General features: G+C 37.3%; 1 protein-coding gene across 1 annotated transcript; it reads left to right on the forward strand.

Moving 5' to 3' along the window:
- The first annotated feature begins 950 nt into the window (after positions 1-950).
- Positions 951-2,690, forward strand: LOC113272177. Its single transcript, XM_026522065.1, has 3 exons — positions 951-965; positions 1,177-1,629; positions 1,824-2,690. Exons 1-3 carry the CDS (start codon positions 951-953, stop codon positions 2,688-2,690), a joined length of 1,335 nt encoding a protein of 444 aa, XP_026377850.1.
- The last annotated feature ends 20,102 nt before the right edge of the window (positions 2,691-22,792 follow it).

The raw sequence follows: 22,792 nt of genomic DNA on the forward strand, positions 1-22,792 counted from the left end.
GTGGTTCGACCAATACATACAACTTGTATATATTGTCTACGTCCACTTTGAGCCGCACCAACTCAAATCCACTATGAAGAAAAACGATTACAGCGTCGTGTGAATCTCAGCAAACCCTTGGTTACACCGCAACAATTACCCGAGACGATAACCTTGTCTCTTGTTCCTCACCAATATGCTCTCACAACGAAACCCTAGATTTAGACCTAAAATCTATACAAGAAATCTCTCACCGATCTCTTAATCGTTTTCTACACAATACAATTCTACAAGGCCTAATTACCTATTTATATGGGTTACAAACTTGGCCACCAAGAATTCTAACCGGTTAAGGAAACCGCTTCCCTAAATAACCACGACTAACTTTAGGAAATAATAATTAGTCTTCAATAACTAACAATCACGTGTATCAGTGTGTATAAAATTGAATCATGAGTAAGATCAATAGAAACATTGAGTAAGCAAACAAAAAGAAAAAAACCGTTTTGTTTTTTATGAGTAGAAATCACTGCATTTTAAACCTAGCGTCTCAGTTTAGCACTCCTTACCCTATCCCTAAAGGTGAATCTGATAAGTGGGTAAAATATGCAAGGGTGAAAGTAAAAATAGATATTACCAAATCTCTTCCTAAGTCTATTAAGGTAACTCTCCCATCAAAAAGAGTTATCGATGCACAACTTAGATATGAGAAACTGCTGAAGCTTTGTTTCTACTGTGGTCTTTTTGGGCACTTGATGAGACAGTGTCCTACTCTCTCCCGGGATAGCGACGAACTGGAGATTGACTACTCGCAAGGATTTCACCAACAAATGCAAGACCTAAAATTAGCTCGTTAGGCCTATTCCTATGCATATGACAAACATCAAGTTTTGCCATATATGCACCCACTACGGGTATGCCAAACTGCGAAACTCATATGCCTATATGTCAGGAATAACATATAGGCACACATGACAGAGTTTCCAGTGAGCGATAGAGATTCTATCGCTTTGCTGAGCGATAGAGATTTTATCGCTGGCGATATTCTCTTTATCTCGGGCGATATTCTCTTTATCTCCGAATAATTTTATATATATAAATTCTCCATTTTCTTCTACTTTTTCATTATTCTAATATACTTTTATATTTAAAGGGTCCCACTGAATATATTATATTGACGTCAAAACAATAGTCCAGGTCCAAATCCAATTCAACAATAGTCCTGAAGAACCTAGAACAAATGAGTTCTCGGATGATTCTAACCGTGGAATTACTCTGGCCTTGTACAGTAATGAACCAATTTCAGATACCAACACCATCACAATACCTGAATCTGAATCAACTCTTCCTATCAACAATTCTACTCCTTCCCCACAACCATCTTCTCCCTTTCCGTCAGTACCTTCATCCCCAACCCCCAATTCTTCATCTATTACCAACAATCCCACTCTTACCCCACAACCATATTCTCCCTTCCCATCAGCACCTTCACCCCCAACCCCTAATTCTTCATCTAATCAAATCTCAATTCGACCCTGGAAGACAGCAGCTCGTGGTTCAAAACATAAAATCTCTAGTTCTAATGAAGGGTTCAAACATTCAGGCTCAAAACGGCATGGTACACCGATGGATTGTGATTATCCAACTAAGGTACACATTCACTCTTCTAATACTGATAGGGGGGTTCTGGCAGCTGATCCCCAAAAGCTGCAAGGTCAATGTTAGTTATGTCGTGGAATTGCCGTGGACTTGGGAATGACACGGCAATTCATACGTTGAAATCATTCCTAAGGGCTTGTAAACCATCAATCCTATTTCTATCATAAACATTGTTAAACAAACAGAACAGTATTAGGGTTTGTAATGCCTTAGATTATGAATCATCTTATTTTGTACCTGCAATTGGAAGAAGTGGTGGTTTAATCATCATGTGGAGAGACAATGTGGAACTCAATGTTGTTTCTGCCAACTCTAATTTGATTCGATGTTCTATTGAAACTCATTTCAACTTACCTCGATGGGAACTGTTATGTGTTTACGGCCCTCCGGCGCACCAAAACAGAAAAGGGTTTTGGGAGAGAATGTCTAATCTTATTGCTTCTATTGAGACAGCTTGGTGTATGATTGGTGATTTGAATGTGCTTATTTCTTCTCATGAGAAACATGGTGGATCTCAGAATTCGGATATCAGTTGTAGTGAATTCAGGAATTTACTTCAAGATAGAGATGTCATTGATTTGGGGTTTGCAGGGCCAGCCTTCACTTGGTCAAGAAGAACAATCCATTCTGCTCCGGTGTATGAACGTCTTGATAGAGCGATGTGTAATTCTCTGCAGAAACTGCAATTCACTGAAGCTGCTGTCCTACATCTTCCAAGGATATATAGCGACCATGCTCAAATCCTTCTCAACACCTTAAGAAAACCACCAAAAAGGAGACAACAATTCAAGGTCGAGTATTTTTGGACTGGACATCCGGGGTTCTTGGAGGAGACTAAGAAGAGTTGGGATAACGGCAATGGTGACACTATTAGAAAACTTCAAACTCTGAGTAAACATCTTACTAAGTGGAGTAAATCTACTTTTGGGCATGTCACTAGGGAACTGGAAGCTGAGAGACAAAATCTTCTTGACATTCAATCTGAGGCTCACTTATACGATATTAGAGAAGAAGAGAGAATTGTTCAAGACAAGATCAAGATTTTGATTTAAAGAGAGAGAATGTTCTGGGAGCAAAGGAATCACAACATGTGGGTTCCTAACATTGATAAGATCACTCAGATGTTCATCTTTCGGTCCTACAGAGAAGGAGTAGAAACAAAATCATTGCTCTAAAGAATGATGATGGCAACTGGATATCTGATGGGGAAACAATTAAATCAGTCTTAATCTCTCATTTCCAACAAATATTCTCTAAAGATACATCTGTTTGTTCTCAAAATTTCAGGTTGGATAATGATAAAAGACTGAATAGGGATGAATGCAGGTCTCTAGCTGCGATACCTACAGAAAGCGAGATCACTAACATCATAAAAAAGATGGGTTCGCTAAAAGCTCCTGCACCCGATGGATACCCGGCTCTTTTTTACAAGAAGTGTTGGCACATTGTTGGCGAGGCGGTGGTGAATCTAATCCAAGATTGTTTCAGATATGCATCCCTACCTCAACCACTCACATTTAATCCTTATACCCAAAGTGAAAAACCCAGAGAGCCCATCTGACTATAGGCCTGTTGCATTATGTAATGTCTTATACAAGATAGTCACCAAAATAATTACTTGTCGACTGAGTACATTGCTTGATCCCCTTATCGATAAAAATCAGTCAGCCTTTATTCCTGGAAGGCAAATTCTGGATAATATTGTGGCAGCCAAGGAATTAGTTCACTCTATGAATCACTCCAATTCTGTTTTGGGCTCGTTTGCACTAAAACTAGATATGAGTAAGGCGTATGATAGAGTGGATTGGCCCTATCTTAGTAATGTCCTTCACAGTTTTGGCATTAATGATAAAGCACATGATTTGATTATGAACTGTGTAACGACTGCATCTTTTTCTGTTCTTGTTAATGGCTTATTCTGTGGTGAGAGAGGAATTCGACAAGGTTGCCCCCTCTCACCCTATTTGTTTATATTGTGCTCCCAGAGTCTCACCTGTTTAATGAAAAAGATGGAATCTGAAGGGTTATATTCAGGGTACAAACTCAATAGATGGGCTCCATCTGTGTCCCACTTGATGTTCGCTGACGACGTCTTATTATTTGGGGTTCTTAATAGTAATACTATTCAAGCAGTAACCAATATCCTTCAGCAGTACTCACGGTGGTCGGGACAGCAGGTCAATTACAATAAGTCTGCTGTTTTTTTTAGCAAATCGGTACGGAAACAAGACAAGAGGAAGTTATTCAGTTGCTGGGAGTCAAGAAAATGGAAGTAGAAGACAAATACTTGGGGATCAAAATTCTTAAACCTGATCATAACTGTTCTTCTCATGAGTTCTTGGTTGAAAAATTCAATTCTAAACTCGCAGGATGGATAAAACATTACTTATCGCATGCAGGAAGAACTGTTCTTATACAATCCGTTCTTGCTCTTATTCCTTTGTATTACATGGCTACTGCATTACTTCCCAAGACTGTTCTTCGCAAACTTACTCAATCAATCAGAAATTTCTGGTGGGGACATGCGAAAGACCAAAAGAAGATGCATTTTCTTAACTGGAGTTGGTTCAATGTGTGTAAGGAAAAGGGGGGACTGGGGTTGAGATCGTTGGAGCATCTGAACAAAGCATTGGTAGCTAAACTTGGATGGAGATTCCTCTCTGAACCTAACTCTCTTTGGTGTCAACTGCTCGCTGCTAAATACATGAGAAATGGTTGTTTTTGGAGTATGAAAAAACCTCAAAAGTGCTCGAGCACATGGGCTGCTATTCTTGATTGTAGAGAGCATTTAAAATATGGCTGTATTTGGCTAGTTGGCGACGGGAGCAACATTAATGTATGGTCTGATCCTTGGATTCCCTCACTTCAGGCTACACACAGCCGCTGTCACCAAATGGTACGAATGGCATCAGCAAGGTCAGTGATCTCATACTCTCGGGAGAAGGTAAATGGAATACTCAATTGATTAAAGACACTTTCCCACCATTTGTTGCTTCCCAAATAATTAACATCTATATCAACAAGGAGTCTGTTACCGATAGATTGATATGGCGGTATACACCTAGTGGGATGTTTACTTCGCAGTCATACCAGAAACTTCTGAGCTTAAACGCAGGTGAGTCATCTTACCTCGATGATTCTTCTTTTCCGTGGAAGTTGTTCTGGAAATCCAAGCCTCTAGCACCTAAAATACACATGTTCATGTGGAGGGTTCTTCACAATGGTATTGGGGTTCTAGCAAGAGTGGGGAGATTTGTTGATGGGGTCTCTACTGAATGTCATCTGTGTCACAGCGCTGAAGAGACAGCCGACCATTTATTCATGCAATGTCCAGTTACCCAGGCGGTCATGTTTGCATCACCTTTGAATTTCAGTACTAACTTTGTGTCTGAGAACACAGTGACAGCTTGTGTTGAATATTGGCTTCACAAGGAAGATCATACGTATAACGTTTGTCTTGGTGCCTGTCTGTAGTGGGCCTTATGGAAGGCAAGAAACAAGGTGGTGTTCGAAAAAGCTCCAATCAGTATTCCCTCCATTTTAAAGGTCGCTTTATACTGGTTCAACTTATATTACAATGCGGATCCACAATTGTTCCTGTTGCAGCAAGATTCTAGTCCCTTCCATCAACTTGAAGAACCGACTTGGTCCCCGCCTCCTGCAAATCATATCAAGATCAACGTGGATGCTGCGGTTTCTGATAATAATTCATTCGCAGCTGCAGTGGCAAGAAACAATCAAGGTGGTTTTGTAGGTGCTGGTACTAATGACTTCAACACAACTAATCCTTTAGTTGGCGAAACGCATGGTTTTCTGTTGGCTATTCAATTGGCTAATAGACTCAAGGCTCATAACGTGATTATAGAAGGTGAAATCAACACAATCCCATGGAGAATTGCTCATCTCATTGATGAAATCAACAGTAAGGTTGCCTCCATAAACTCAGTTGAGTTTCAATTTGTTAAGAGGAGAGTCAACAATGTGGCTCACAATCTCGCAAAGTTCGCGATTCAACATAATGTCCGAGACTGGTCACTGGTGGACATCTTCTCAACCCCCCAACTTCATTCTACAGATTTTAGCTTCTGATAGCTAGCAGGTGTTCTGCATTGTTCTGCTTTGTTATTTTTTTGCTTCTCTTTCTTTTTCTGCATTCACATGCAGAGTACCAAAAAAAAAAACCTAGCGTCATTAGGGGCGACCCCGAAAAAATTAAAGGCGACTATAAGACAAAATAGGGTCATCCAAAACTAAAATAAAGTCACTCCTTATCTCAAATTTTCCGAAATGCCTAAAATGCCCTCCATAATCGGTAGACGATACTACAATCGGTAGTTTATTTTGATGTATGTTGGTTTGTGTTACAAAAATTATAATCAGTAGTTAAAATGGCAATCTCGTGATGTTAATTTTCTACCGATTGTGGTAGTAGCCCCAACTTCAAATTTTTTGAAAATCAATGGTATTTTGAATTTCTCTATTTGCACAATCGGTAGACTCGTGATGTTTATTATCTACCGACTATACAATCGGTAGTCTCGTGATGTTAATTTTCTACCGATTGTGGTAGTAGCCCCGAATTCAAAATTTTCAAAAACCAATGGAATTTTGAATTTCTCTATTTGCACAATCGATAGACTCGTGATGTTTATTATCTACCGATTATACAATCGGTAGTCTCGTGATGTTCTTTATCCACCGATTGTGGTAGTAACCCCGAATTCAAATGGAATTTTGAATTTCTTTATTTGCTCAATCGGCAGTTTAGTGATGTTTATTATCTCTACTGATTATACAATTGGTAGTCTCGTGATGTTCTTTATCTACCGATTGTGGTAGTAGCCCCAAATTTTGAATTTCTCTCTATTTTCACAATTGGTAGTTTCCTGACATTTATTATCTACCGATTATAATCGGTAGTCTCATGATGTTATTTTATCTACCGATTGTGGTAGTAGCCCCAAATTTAATAATTTCAAAACAAAGCAAAGAAGAGAAGAACATAGTCACAATCGGTAGATAAAGAACCAATACTAAACTACTGACTATGAAGGGCATATAAGTATTTTCCAACTTTTTTTTGTCTTATTAGTCGCCCCTAATTCTTTCAGGGTCGCCCCTAATGACGCTTGGGTTTTAAATGCCAGATATACATTGTGGGCATTACCAAATGTTCTAAGAGTGTGTCATGTTTTAAAGATTTCACTAACAAAATCTCGGGCGATAATCATGTACATTTAGTTAATTGCTTCTTCGTTTCGATAAATAACTATTACACGGATTCGTATATTTGACGAGAATACTTCATGAAAAATTGATATAAGTATTTAAAGTTTTTGAAAATATGGATACAATTTTAATAGTCTCACAAGATTTTTAGTTTTGAACTTTCCAGCTTTTCCTAAATTTCATGAACTCTTGCAATTAATATGGAGTTTTACCACCTGTAGGAACTGAGGGAACACGATTCATAACAAAGGTGGCAGTGGAGAAGGCATCATACCAAAAGCAAAACGGAACAAACGCCATGGATTAAAGAATTAATCCGGATTCAACTATGTGACAATGTCGTCTTTCTGCAAAACCATTTTGAGCAGATGTATGGGGACAAGTTAAGCGATGTGGGTACCATTTTGTCGCAGAATTTTGTTGACCTTCTTATATTCAGTACCATTATCAGTTTGCAAAATTTTGATCTTTCGACCAAAGAGAGTTTGCACTTGACGATAAAAGACATCAAAGATACTTATGACATCATACTTTGTGTACATTGGATAAATCCAAGTGAAACGACTGAAAACATCAATAAAAATAATATAATACCGAAAACCTTCATTAGATAAAAGCGGAGCGAGACCCCAAACATCTGAAACAATAAGGTCCAAAGGATTTTCGTAAACTGTATTGCTAGATGTAAAACTAAGTTTATGACTTTTATTAGCTAAACAAGACTGACACATAGAGAATTTGAAAGCAGAAACAGGTAAACTGTGCTTAGAGACAATAGCTTTGACAGTTTTGAGCAATGGATGCCCTAAGAGAGAGTGCCACGTTTGTAAAGAAGTACGTTCACCAACAAGAGAAGAAACAAGTGAGACCGGAAGAAGGGTATAAATACCGTTCACCAATGGATTGGATGCGGATGGACTTTTTGAAAACCAACGGATTACGGATTGGGACCGGATGCAACCTTGAAAATCCGTTGGACATGCATAACCATTAGCACTTTTCTTATCAAACTTCTTCCGTACAAATATGAAGTTCGTACATTTTTTTTCCTAATTAGGTATTGCTTTCATGTCTTACTTAGATGGGCTTACAAGATACAAGAACAATATGTATAGGTGGGCATACTTGATCCCAAGTACAAAAAAAACATCTTATTTTAAAGGGGTCGTGTTTTTTTCCTGTTCAAATTTTGAGTAACTTTAAAACATAACATTTAAATCCAATTTTATACCCCTTATACCCTTAGTAATGTAGTCTTAATTCTAATCTAAAACCATCCATAAACTTGTTGCCTCTACTTCCTACCATTATGCCTGCTGAAAAAGGTATGAACAGGTGGAAAAGATTTGTGATAGGCTTTGACAAACTCTTATCTAAGAAACTTATTGCTAGTGAATCAGTCAAGAACAAGGTTCCTGAAAAAAAAAAATCAGTATACACAACAGTTCTCTGCACAATCTGACTTGCAGAACAAGGATAAAGTTTTATTCAGCAGTTCATGGGACCAAGCTATAATCATTGAGTCTTCAAGCAGAGTTGAATCTTGGATCAATATAGGAAACGAAATCTCAAACAGATTTAACATCAAGTTTGAGTTTGATATTTTTCCTTTTGAAGAAAAGAAAGCTTTTTTCTTTGCATCTGTTGATCATAAGAATCAACTACTCAATGGGGGTCAGTGGATATTTGAGGGTGCTAAAATTAGGCTTTGTCCATGGTGGTCATCGGTGAATTCAGTCACCAATTTTCTACAAGCTACAGAAGGTACTCAGATCGAGATAAAAGGAGTGCCTTTTAATCTCCGGTATAATGAACATTTTAATCTTATTGGATTCAAATTTGAGGTTTATTGGAAATTCATACATCTACTTTAACTTGGGAGGATGCTTCTGCAATCAGGTTATTAGTCCAACGTTTTGATCAACAAGAATCTTGTTGTGTGTTTCATTTTAATGGTCAATTTTTTCCTATTCATGTTCAACCAGCGACGTTCATCAATGGTATGATTAATCAAGTGTACAAAAGATTTAGGGTTTCCAAGAATGCACTGGATTTTCCGGGGAAGAGAATTTTGAATTGAACCGAGAATCTCTCTACTTTCCAATTTGGATGGCCGAGTATACAACATACAAATTCTTTCACGAGTAATTCAAGCAAGCAATTATGTGTGAAAAATATTCTCGCGCGGAAAAAGGAAAGTTGAATCAGTCAGCTTCTTTGGTTTCAAATTCAAATTCTATTTCGAATTCAAATCATATGGTTTCCGTTGAACCAAAAAGAAAAGCTAGAAGGGTTCAGATTTTGGATAAGGGGCTTTCAAACTTGATTTTAATCCCAATTTTTCAGTTTAAGGCACATTCTCCAAATTCAAATTTAAATTTGGTTATAGGTAACCAGTCAACGGTAGTATCACCGATTTTGGATCTGAGCACTCATCCAACGGCTCTTTTACCAAATTCATCGATAGAGGATGATGTCATGTATGTACCTTATCTCCAAAAAGTGGACGCAGTTATTGATGAGTTACATATATTGGAGAATAACCCATCTCCAGTAGTCGATGATAATTCTACTGAATTCAATTCACCAAGGAAATGGAGTCAGATTAAAGACACAATTGATCCAGGGCTAAGAAGGCAATTTGAAGATGTTGTTGGTCGGATGATTAATTTAGGGCCAAGACTGGGTTTGTTCTTCAAAGGAAACAGACAGGAGAATATTGAAGCCATGATGGAGACTATGAAGGCACATCTCAAAAACTTCAAAGCAGAGAAGGGTAAATTCACTTAATGTCTTTTGCTGTTTTGGTTTTTCTTTGGGTTAATTCTAGATTGACATGGATTTTAAAATTTTATGTTGGAACATTAGGGGTCTTAATGATCTCAGTAGAAGAGATGTTATAAAAGAGAAAGTTCGAGATTGGTTCTTCTACAGGAAACCAAGATTCAACAATGTAATGATCTTTTAGTTTGGCAGACTTGGGGAAACAAGCATGTTCAATGGCTTGATTCTCCTTCTGAAGGAAGATCAGGTGGTATTCTTTGTTGTTGGGATGATTCAAAACTGACAGTTGTGGATTCCTTAATTGGTCATTATTCAATAACTATTCTTTGTAAAATGCATAACTCCAATTTTGAGTGGATTTTTACTGGTGCTTATGCTCCAAATTCTAACTACACCAGTTAATTAAAACTATTTTGGAGGGAGATAGAAGAAGTGAGAAGTTATTGGATCTTACCTTGGGTGATTGAGGAAGATTTCAATTAAATTAGATTCACGCATGAGATCCACTAATGGTGAATTCACTGCAGGGATGACAAAATTTTATAGATTCATTGCAAGACATGAATTATTAGAATTACCTCTTAATTGTGCAACTTTCACTTGGACTAATAACCAATTGAATAGCATAAGAAGCAAGATTGATAGACTTTTGATATCAATGGATTGGGAGCAGTTTTTTCCAAGAGCAACAAGCACTTTCAAGACTTTGTTCTGATCATTGTCCCATTGCACCCTCTTCTGTGATGGTGTGAAGATTGGTCCAGGTCCATTCCGCCGTGAGTCTTTCTGGTACACTCATCCTAATTTTATCTCTCTTATTTCCTCTACTTGATCTTCTTTTAATGTTTCAGGAGGAGCTGGCTTTTGTTTTTGCAAAAAAGTTGCAATTGTTAAAACCAATTTTGAGATAATGGAGCAAACAAGAGTATGGAGATCTGGAGAGAAGAATGGAAGAGTTAGAATATATTTTCAGGACATTGGATGCTGATGACGATATCAACATTGGGCTGACAGAGGAGCAGTGGGATGAAAGATTGCAAGCTGAACAAGAATTTTGTAAGTTGGAAGTTCTCAAAGCTGAGAGATGGAGAGCTAGAGCAAGGGTTATTCATACGCAACACCATGATGATAATACTAAGTATTCTCACAGATTGGCTACAAATAGAAGAAGAATGAGTTATATTGGCAGTATCAAAGTAAATGGAGAAATGACAAGTGATGTTAAAGAAATTAGAGAAGGTATTGTGGATTATTTTCAGAACATCTTTCAGAATCAACCCGCAAGAACTATTACTATGGAAAATATGCATTTCAATAAAATTTCAGAGGAAGTGAAGATTTGGCTGGAAAGTGAAATTACTGAGGATGAATGCTTAGCAGCAATGAAGATATTAGGGCAATCAAAGGCAACAGGCCTTGATGGGTTCCCAATTAGTTTTTTTGTTCTTGTTTGGGACATTATCAAGAATGACCTAATGATGGTGTTTTAGTAGCTAATGAACTTATAGAATCAAGATTCGGAAGGGGAAAACCAGGCATTCTTGTCAAGGTGGACTTTGAAAAGGCTTTTGACCATGTAAACTGGGATTTCCTTGATGAGATTCTTGCTTTAAATGGGTTATGGAGATAATTGGATAAAATGGGTTAGATATTGTGTGGAATTTGCAAGGTTCGCTGTGTTAGTTAATGGCTCAGCTGCAGGTTACTTCAAATTAAAAGAAGGGATTAGACAGATAGATCCATTATCTGCGTTTCTTTTTCTTTTGGTGGGGGAGGCTATATCTTTTATGATTCAAAAAGCTCAAGAACAAGGTCTGAAATCTGGTTTTCAAGCAACTAATGGTGGCAAAAGCATCAGTCATTTGCAATTTACAGATGGCACTTTAATCTTTTTTAAATACTGATAGTACTCAGGTGAAGCACATTAGATTGTTGTTTCTCTCTTTTGAGCAGTTAACAGGTCTCAAGATCAATCTTGCTAAAAGAAAAATATTTGGTGCTGGTTTTCATGGTGATTTATCTCAATTTTTTCAATTCTTGGTTGCTACACTGGTCAGCTTCCAACTACTTATTTGGGTTTGCCCTAGGGTGATAAAAGGGGACGAGTTGCAAAATGGGATAAAGTTTTTGATAAATGCACTGCAAGCCTTGCTGGATGGCAGAAACCTTTACTGAATAGACAAGGTAAGATCACTTTGATTAAAAGTATGCTTTCCAGTTTACCTATCTATTATATGTCTTTGTTTGTGATGCCAGTCTCAGTTGCTAAGAAATTGGAGAAGCTCATGAGAGATTTTCTTTGGAATGATAAAAAAGGAAACAAATAATTACATCTTGTTAATTGGATTACTTTAAGTAGAAGGAGAAAGTTTGGTGGTCTTGGAGTTAAAAGCTTAAGGAAGATGAACAAAACTCTTTTAACTAAATGGCAATGGAGATTTGCAACTGAAAACAATGTTCTTTGGGAGGAGATTATAGATAAGAAATACGGAGCTGATCTTCATGGATGGTTCTTTAAAGTCCCAAAAATTACATATGGAAGATCTCTTTGGAGAGGTATTATGCAGTGCAATACCTTTTTTGAAAGTCATGTCAAATTTAAAGCATATTCTGGTAGTAGTATCAGTTTTTGGATGGATGATTGGCTAGCTGATATTCCTTTGAATTTAAACTATCCGAACTTATTTGGTGTTGCAAGAAGTAAGGATAAATCTGTGGCTGAAGTTTTTAATGAAGAACACGCCAGAAGATTAAATGTAGCTGCATGGCGTGAGCTTTCAGGTCTTCTTTCTAAACTAAATTTGGTGTCCATCATAAGGGATTTGGATGATGAGATTGAATGGTCAATTGGTAGAAAGAATCAGTTTTCAGTAAATTATACTTATGAGGAGCTTGCAAGAGTGCTTGAAGATCAAAGTCAGATGCACATTTTCAAGTATATTTGGGCCCAACATTTTCCTCCAAAAATTTGCTTCTTTATGTGGGCTCTGGCTCACAATAGCTTGCCTACTAGGGGCATGCTAATTAAGAGAGGAGTTTAAGTTGATCAGAGATGCCTTTTCGATTCTCACAATGAATCTGTAAGTCACCTTTTTCTTCACTGTGATTTTGCAAACAAAATTTTGAACCACTCAAGAGTAAACTGACCTGGAGTTTTATAATGCTTGAGAACGTTTTCACAATGCTTCTGTCGTGGAATACTTCAATGCCTTCAAAGCAGGAATCTCAAAATTGGTGTATGATATCTGTGGTTATTCTCTGGTGTCTTTGGGGGTGAAACGAATGCTAGAGCTTTTCAAAATAAAAAGAGCACAGAGATTGCAGTCCAAAACAAGATAATACACCTTGTTTACTTGGTATTTAGTCTTTAAAAACTTGAGTCTCCAAGCTATTTTGATGTTATTTCAAACGGGCCTAAGATGTACTTTGAGTCCATGTAATTTTGAGAAGTAGTCTGTTTACATCTCTTGTTTTTTTACTTTCCCGTGTTTTCTTGTAACTTCGAGGGTGGTACAAAACTTTTGTACCCTCTCTTTTTTTTTGATCAATATATTTTTTCTTTGTCGATCAAAAAAACAAAAACTAAAAAACAAATCCATTGGATTATCCGCCTCCAATACATCCTTTTGTGTATTCATTGGATGTTGAATTGAATATGGATACCAAATTTGGAATCTATAATGAGTTGGATTGGATGCGGATGAGATGAAAATCGGTCCATACCGGCCCATGCTCACCCCTTGGTAGTATCAAGATTTGGATGTAATATAGAAAAGAAACCGGAACGAAGAATACCATGTATTTTAGTTTGAACCCGAACACCGGGGGAAGTGGACTTAGTAAAAGAAGAGCCCAACTTAGAAGTCTGCAGAAGTGCAGAGCATAAAATTGATGGTGCATTTTCGAATTCAATTACAGGTTTTTCTAGTTGAACAGGTGCCTTTTGACAATATTAAAGTTGGAGGGGATCTTTGACTGACACCTCACACCTCACATGTTGTCTATAGATGTTGACCTGCAGTCTAGAGTCGACTGATCCAAATACCTTCTCTGCTTTTTTGTTCAGCAAGAACCAGAGCCGTCGCTAGCTATTATTTTCATCATCAATGGCTGTTTTTAATTATATACTCACTCTTTATAGAGTGGGTTTTCCATCACCTAAAATATTCCCAACCATTAAGATAATGACGAATGGTGCCTTATTCTTCATTTGTCCTTAATTATATACTCCAATGCTCGAACCAATAGCATGATCAAGTCAGATAATTAAATTTTGGTACATATATATGTAATTACTGAAATGTACTAACTCTATTAACTCCCCTCTCTCTCGTGCTTCAAAAAAAAACAACAAAAAAAGCAACCACCCATCTCTATCTCTCTCTAATGCTAGGGATTCGATTGGCGCAACGAACTAGTAAAAGAAAATCTCCTATATTTATTAGAAATCCTGATCGAAAGCTCTGGTCATTGGCAGTATGGAGTCATTAATAAGACTTTTTCAAGAGTACCTTACCAAATGAAAGTAAAGATCAATAGAAATATAGAGTAAGCAAACACTAAGTAACCGTTACATTTTTTTATTGTCCAAAATTATTCTTTTAAAATCAAAGAACTAAGCTTTGGAAAGCCATCGTAACGTTTTTAAAAAATACACCTAAATTTACATCACGGCAGTATGGCACAAGAACTGGTGGCGTTTCTACATATACATGGGAAAACCTAAACCTTAAGATTGGTGAACCATGCTCTCTGTGGCAACTGGCAAGGCAGGTAACTATAGAGCCACTGATTTTTCTCTCAGAAAGAATAAACAGATTTTTTTTCTTTTAAAAAACAATTGGGACCACTATATTCTGACCCAAATACGATGATCCTCCTACTTTATCTAATGATTGACTTGCTCGCTCCTGGGTGGTTGGGTACTCTCGTGACCGCATCGCCTCTAACGGCTAACCCATCAAAGTTTTGCTTTGCTCATGATCGTATATGCTCCTTCATTGGCTATGAAAGTATTGTACTATTAACTATACGACGAGAACCAGAAACTCTCTTGTTCGTCTCATTTCAAATGTTCCAGAGTATGGCATAATGCATTACATTTGCAACGTCCTTACTCCCCCCTCTTAGCATACTAAACATTCCATTCCTCAAAGAAGTTCTGAATAGAGCTTGATAAAGCCTAGGATATCCAAAGAGCTTTAACAAAGTGCATCCACACCTCATGAGTGTAAGAATTATGCAAGTATCCGTCTCCACAGCATTATCGCACAACACACAAATATCATTAAATCCTAGCCGTTTGTACAACTCCATCTCAAGATATACTAAAGTAGAATCAGGAATTTTCAAGTGCTTCGCGTATATCGAATGTAACTTACTTCTGATCTGAGATCTTGCCGTGTGTACGGATGTATAACTACGAATACAACACAAGAATATGCAATGTTGATCAAAATGCAACTCAATGTTGGGAACTGGTGTTTGGAAAACAGAATAGTCGTGGTGCGTCTTAAATTTGGCAGCCACACACCCTTCACATCAGTGGTAATTCTCTCTTCTCTCTCTCTAATCGAAAGCTACATAAAACAGCTTTTGGTGAAAGATTATTAGACGAGGTGATTCGGTGTTTTCAACTATAAAAAGTCCCAATGTAAATTCCGGTGATGGCAATATGGAAACGATGAAAGTATTTGCATGTCACTGTAGCAAAAATGAGGGTGCAATAATTATTAGTCAACTGTTGGAGCGAGATTACGTGTATCAATGTGTATAAAATTGAATCATGAGTAAGATCAATAGAAACACTGGCAAACAAAAAGAAAGAAAGAATACTTCATGAAAATTTGATACATGTTTAAAGTTTTGGACAATCCTGCAAGTATGGAATATGGATACAATTTTAATACTCTCACAATATTTTTTTGGTTTTGAACTTTCCAGCATTTACTAAATTTCATAAACTCTTGTACATTTATAATTAAACCCCATGCTGGTGTAACCTATTGGAACCCGGTCGATCTTTGCATGAGCATACCTTTCTTTTGGATTATGGAGAGATACCCTTGCTTTCTTGATGAGGCACTGTTGTATTATGAACTAATCCAATTCTTCACCCAATCCACAAAACCACTAGTTCCTTAATCCGTACAGATTATGTCTTCAATTGTATCCTTGATTATATGATTTTCATGTGCACTTAAGGTTTCAGTCCTATGGTTGAAAAGATAAAATGCTTTTAGTTTTCTCCAATTTTTTAATCCACCCGATTTCTGATAATAAATTACGAAATTCATTACAAAAATATCCCATAAAATTCTAGCCGGTGATACAGTGATACTTTTTTTTTTAATTGAAGCAGGTGATACCTATATATTCTCTTATATTAATGCTACCGAGTATCATAAGAGGCATAAGAGGCATGATAACTTCGAGAAGTGCAATTTGTTGGAACATAAGAGGCATAACTTCCGACAAGCAAATCGCAATTAAGAATATGGTGGCGTCTCAGAGAAGTGCAATTTGTCTTCTACAGGAGACTAAACTTCAGAACATAAGTGATAGTTTTGTTCGATAATTGTGGTACGGTGATATATTCGATTGGGCTTATATTCCTTCGGTTGGTAGCAGTGGAGATGCTTATTGTCGATATGGGATAGTGCCAGATTTGAAAAGTTAGATGAAAGAATTGGTTACAATAATATAACCTTGGTTTTCTCTACAAGGATTAATGGCTTTCAGTTGGCGTTAACAAATGTTTACAGTCCGTGTGAGTTTAATGCTCGAACAGACTTCTAGATTGATTTGAATGGAGTTACAAGTTGGTGGAATGGTCCTCGTTGTATAGCGGGCGATATGAACGCAATAAGATCAAATGCCGAGAGAAATAGAGGTGATGGGGACAGTAGGAACAACACGTAGTTAAATAACTTCATTCTGGATAATGAATTGATTGATCAACCTCTTATAGGGGGTTCGTTCACCTGGTCGAATAACCATGACAACCCTCTTCTCTGTCGTTTAAATCGATTCTTATTCAGTCATGCTTTTGAGGAGGCTTTTCCTAATTCTCTTCAAGTGGTTATGACAAGAACCATCTCGGATCACAACCCCGTTCTCTTGATTTCAGAACTGGTGATGCCTTCTAAACCGTATTTTAAATTAGACAGATTGTGGGTTGAGCATAAGGATTTTGAGGAGAAGGTACGTCAGTGGTGGGATAATGGAAGCGCAAGTACTCAGTTTTTCTAAAACTGCAGAATTTGAAGTACCTAATTAAGCCGTGGAAGATGACAGAATTTGGGAGTGTTGCTAGGGAAAAAGAAGCAGCTATCGGACGAGTTCATGAACTAAATATCTTAGAGGAAGATGGAGTGCTGTCGAGGCAACAGTTAGAAGAAAGAACTCAATGTAAAGTGAAGTTGAGAGGTATAGAAACGATGGAGGCGATGAAATGGCAGTTGAGGGCTAAGAAAAATGAATTCAAATTGGGAGACTCAAACACTAGATATTTTTATCGCATTATTACAGCAAGAAGAAAACGTAATACAGTTGTTAAACTTCAAGTAGGAGGGGATGATTATTTTGATCAAAATGTTATCAAGGAAGAATTGCGAAGTTTTTACATTGACCTTTTTACTCAACATGACGAGGTTAATTCTTGCATGGAGAATCTCAGCTTCCCAAAGATAAAAGAGGAAGATAAGGCTTGGCTTGAGCGAGAATTTACACAGATCGAAGTTTGGGATGTCAATAGAAAAATGGGTTGTAATAAGGCTCCAGGCCCGGACAGGTTCACGGCAGAATTTTTCATGAAATGTTGGAGCGTGATCAAAGAAGATTTCATGAATCTTATTAAGGATTTCCATCAGTCTGGATCCATAGATTGGCGTCATAATTGTTCCTTCATCACTTTAATTCCGAAAAAGAAGACTCTTGTACCCCAAAAGACTTTCGTCCGCTTAGTCTTACTTGCTGTCAGGTTGAAGAAAGTTATGCCGGATTTAATATCGGATTTTCAAGGTGCTTTTATTCATGATAAACAAAATCTGGATCGAGTTCTAGTCGCCAACAAGTGTGTTGACAGTAGATTGAAGGCCAAGAAACCTGGTATTCTTTGTAAGATTGATATGGAGAAGGCTTTCGATAACATAAATTGGCAATATTTGTTTGCAATTATTCATAAACACGACTTTGGTGTTAAATGGATTGCTTATTGGATCAAATGGTGCATAACTTCTTCTCATCTTTCTGTGTCAGTTAAAAGAAGTTCTATGGAGAAATTCAAGCCAAGCAAAGGACTTAGACAAGGTGATTCTTTATCACCTTATCTCTTTTTATTAGTGGTGGACATTCTTTCAAAGTTGATCAATGATGCGGTTGAACGAGGTCAACTTACTGGATTTCAAGTGGTGGAGAGCAAGGTTATGAAATCGTAAATCGCAACACAAATCGTTTTCTTAAGTTTAAGAATCGAATCGTATATTGAATCGTGATTCGTAGATTTATTGTCGTTTTTATTTTACCTTAAGTTGATATAATATGTGTGGTATATTAATGAACTCTTATAGGGAATTTGTATTTGGGAAACTCAAATTATAGTATCTGTATATATTTTGTGGAATTTAACTATTATCAAACAGTTTGGAGTGGCACAGTGGTTAACTGCTAAGCCTATTGTGCAGCAGGAGGTGGGTTCGAACCTCCCTGCACTCTCTTTTTCGTTAACATTTAAATATGATCCCATTTAGGAAGGAAAATTGATCGGTCAAATTGGTCCGACTGGTCAAGAATCGAATTTTAATAGGAATCTACACATTTAAATATGATCCCATTTAGGAAGGAAAATTGATCGGTCAAATTGGTCCGACTGGTCAAGAATCGAATCTACACGATTCAAAAAAGATTCGATTCACATGTGCGAGTCGAATCGAAAATGAAAACTTTGAAGCGAATCGTACGAGTCACGAGTTGACTCGTACGAGTGGTACAATTATTTCGCATCTTCAATTCACGGATGATACACTTATTTTCTTAGATGCAAGTGTAGATGCAGTGAGAAGACTTTTTATAATCTTGGCGGTTTTCGAATCCATCACGGGAATGAAGCTTAACTTAGATAAAAGCATTATGATTATTATGGGAGCTGATGCGGTGATTGAGATGTTATCAAAAGAGCTAGGTTGTAAGACAAAGAAGTTCCCTGCACTCTCTTTTTCGTTAACATTTAAATATGATCCCATTTAGGAAGGAAAATTGATCGGTCAAATTGGTCCGACTGGTCAAGAATCGAATTTTAATAGGAATCTACACGATTCAAAGAAGATTCGATTCACATGTGCGAGTCGAATCGAAAATGAAAACTTTGAAGCGAATCGTACGAGTCACGAGTTGACTCGTACGAGTGGTACAATTATTTCGCATCTTCAATTCGCGGATGATACACTTATTTTCTTAGATGCAAGTGTAGATGCAGTGAGAAGACTTTTTATAATCTTGGTGGTTTTCGAATCCATCACGGGAATGAAGCTTAACTTAGATAAAAGCATTATGATTATTATGGGAGCTGATGCGGTGATTGAGATGTTATCAAAAGAGCTAGGTTGTAAGACAAAGAAGTTTCCTTTCAAATATCTAGGAATGCCAATTGGTGAACATTGGCGTAGCACTACTGTTTGGGAGCACGTTTTGATTAGGATGGAGCAGAGGTTAGCAACTTGGAAGAAAAGAACTTTAAACAAAGCAGGTAGACTTGTCCTAATAAAGAGTTGTCTCGCAAGTTTACCTATATATTACTTGTCTCTTTTTCACTTGCCGGTGAGTGTGGAAAAGCGATTGGTGAAGATTATGCAGAATTTTTTATGGTGTGCAGTAGAGGGAAGAAGAAAGCTTGTTTCGGTCTCCTGGAAAAAGGTTAGTTTGCCTATTGAGAATGGAGGTTTAGGTGTAAAAAACCTGAGGAAAACTAATAAATCTTTACTTGTGAAGTGGATTTGGAGATTCTAAAGGAACAAGCATAGCCTCTGGAGGAAAATTGTGAATCAAAAATTCAAAAGGAATAACGATTTGTTGATGCCAGATACTAATACCAATCCTCGATGTTGAAGCTAGTGGAAGAATGTGGTTAATTTGGTTCCTCGTATTCATGACTTCTTGTTTTCACGGGGAGGAACGGTAGGGGTATTCGTTTTTGGAGGGATAAATGGATCCAAGGGGGTCGTTTGCAAGATATTTTTCCGGTTGTTTACAAAGCAACAAGAGATAAGGAAGCTTCAATTGCTGATATGATTGTCAATGGGAGCTGGAATTGTGAGTTTAAGAGGAGATTGAATGTGAAAATGCGGGGGTACAACAACCACACCCAATATTTCGCTTAGAAATTTGTATGGACAAACTCCAATATATTTTCAAGAGAATCAACTAGACTCAATCTTAATAAAGTATATCAAAGAGTTTTATCTCTCTTTATTGATTCAATTCTTTCCCAAGCAAATAGAAAATTGCGAGTCTAATTGAATACAAGAGAAATCACTTGAACGGTACCAAAGACCAATGTTCAAGGATCAATCAATTTCAATCAACAACCAAAGGTCGAATTTCCAATTGATTGATTCAAACGCACAACCTGTGATATTTCAATTATATAACAAAATATATTGCGGAATAGAAATAACAGAGACACCATAATTTTGTTAACGAGGAAACCGCAAATGCATAAAAACCCCGGGACCTAGTCCAGATTGAACACCACACTGTATTAATCCGCTACAGACACTAACCTACTACAAACTAACTTCGGTCTGGACTGTAGTTGAACCCAAATCAATCTCACACTGATTCAAGGTACAGTTGCGCTCCTTACGTCTCTGAGTCTAGCAGGATACTACGCACTTGATTCCTTTAGCTGATCTCACCCACAACTAAGATTTGTTACGACCCAAAGTCGAAAACTTTAATAAACAAATTTGTATCACACAAAAAGTCTACATAATAGATAAATCTGTCTCCCACAGATTAACCTACAAGTTTTGTTCCATCCTTCGATAAATCAAGGTGAACATGAACCAATTTTTTACCTCGGTTCTCTTATTTCTCGGACTGAGTTCACGACTCTTGTTCCGGTTCTCTTGATCAACAAAGTTCGCAAACTTCGGTTCAAGAGAAAATGACTTATACATATATGTGTTGCCACACAATTCTTATATCCATCATTGGTTATATGATCTAAACTCTCATTTCAATCATTTAAACATTCTTAGAGGACACTTCGTCAAAGTAAGAAATTCTCAAAGTGATTAAAACGTGTCATGACTTCTGTCACTAGGTAAAGATGAACTTGGCCAAAGCGAAAGCTTACCAACACATATTTCGAGAAATAGATAGGCGAGATAAACTCGGCTCAAAATGGCAAATGTGTATAATCAAAGTCTATATAGCAAAACGACTTTTGTATCAAAATAGGAGATAGAGTAGATAGACTTTTGGGTGATAGATATGTTCAAGTCTCCACATACCTTTTATTGGATGAAGATCCACCAGTTCCTTGAGTAGTCCTTCATCTTGTATGATGATTTCCATGTAGTTCTTGAGCTCAACTACACTTTCTATCCTAGTCTGAGACTTAGCTATAGTAGACTAGAAATCAAGACTTATAGTTTTTTTCACTAACATTGACAAACATGCTTGAGATAGCAAAGCATGCGAGTTCGACCGAGCAATGCTCTAACATAATGCAAATGAGAGACTTGAATGGGATTTGCTGTGTCGTGACATCCATATGCCAAATTTGGAAGACGGCGACGATGAGGTTAATTTATCGATCAAAAGATTTATCGATCTATCATTGGAAGCCTATTATATCTTACAGCTACTAGACCTGATATTGATTTTACCGTTGGTTGTTGTGCTAGATTTCAGGCTAATCCAAAGGAATCTCATCTTACAGCTGCAAAGAGGATCATGCGATATATCCAACACACTATCAGGTATGGTCGATATTATAATTTTGTTACTAACACTGAGCTTACTGCCTATTAGAGCATTGCTCGGTCAACCTCGAATGCGTTGCTATCTCAAGCATGTTTGTCAATGTTAGTGATCAAAACTATGAGTCTTGATTTCTAGCCTACATAGCTAAGTCTCGGACTAGGATAAAAAAAGTGTAGTTGAACTCAAGGACTTCATGGCGATTCATCATACAACGACGAAGATCTATACAAGGAACCGTGGAACTTCATAAACAAAAAGGTATGTGAAGACTTGAACTTATCTATCACTCAAAAGTATATCTATTCTATCTCCTACTTCTTATGAGACAAAAAGTCGTATGCTATATAGACTAGATCATACACACTTGACATTTCGAGCTAAGCATTCATTGCTTATCTTTTATCTCGAAATCGTGTGTTGGTAAAGCGTTTCGCTTTGATCAAGTTTATCTTCACCTAGTGACGAAAGTCATGAAAAGTTTCAATCACTTTGAGAATTGCTCTGACGTGAATCGGTCTGTGAATAACGGCTAAATGGCGTCCTCTGAGAATGTCTCAGTGATTGAAATGAGAGTTTAGATTACATAACCATGTATTTCTTGAACCGAAGTTTTCGAACTTTGTTGATCAAGAGAAATCGGGAGGATTTTGGAATTGGCTTGCCAAGTCCGCGAACCCAGTCCGCAGACTCAGTACGCGAACTGACAGAAGTTCTCGACCGAGAATTTCTGCTGGATTTTCCAAAACTCGTTTGTGTGCTCAGTCCGCGAACTCAGTCCGCGAACTGACGGAAGTTCTCTTTCCGAGAATTTCTGCTAAGTTTGGAAAACTCAAACGATTAACTTAAGTACGCGAACTTGTTTGTGAACTTAAGAGGTTATGATCTAAAGATGTGATATGAACAAGAAACATTAAATTACTAAGGAATGCTTTATGCAAACTTTGGCTATAATGTTCATGAGCCGATTCAATCGAATGTAATCATCTTTGTTTCAATTGTGTCTTGTGTAGTTATATAAGATCTCAAATCAATTGAAAAACTCTCTAACTAGTTCATTTGAGTCAATTGAACTAGTTATGGTGAAGAAGAACAAGGTTAATATGAAATTCTCATATGGTTAACCTTTTGGGTTACTATGTTGAACCAACATGAA

Source organism: Papaver somniferum, chromosome 4, assembly GCF_003573695.1.
Source record: "Papaver somniferum cultivar HN1 chromosome 4, ASM357369v1, whole genome shotgun sequence".
Lineage (NCBI taxonomy): Eukaryota > Viridiplantae > Streptophyta > Magnoliopsida > Ranunculales > Papaveraceae > Papaver > Papaver somniferum.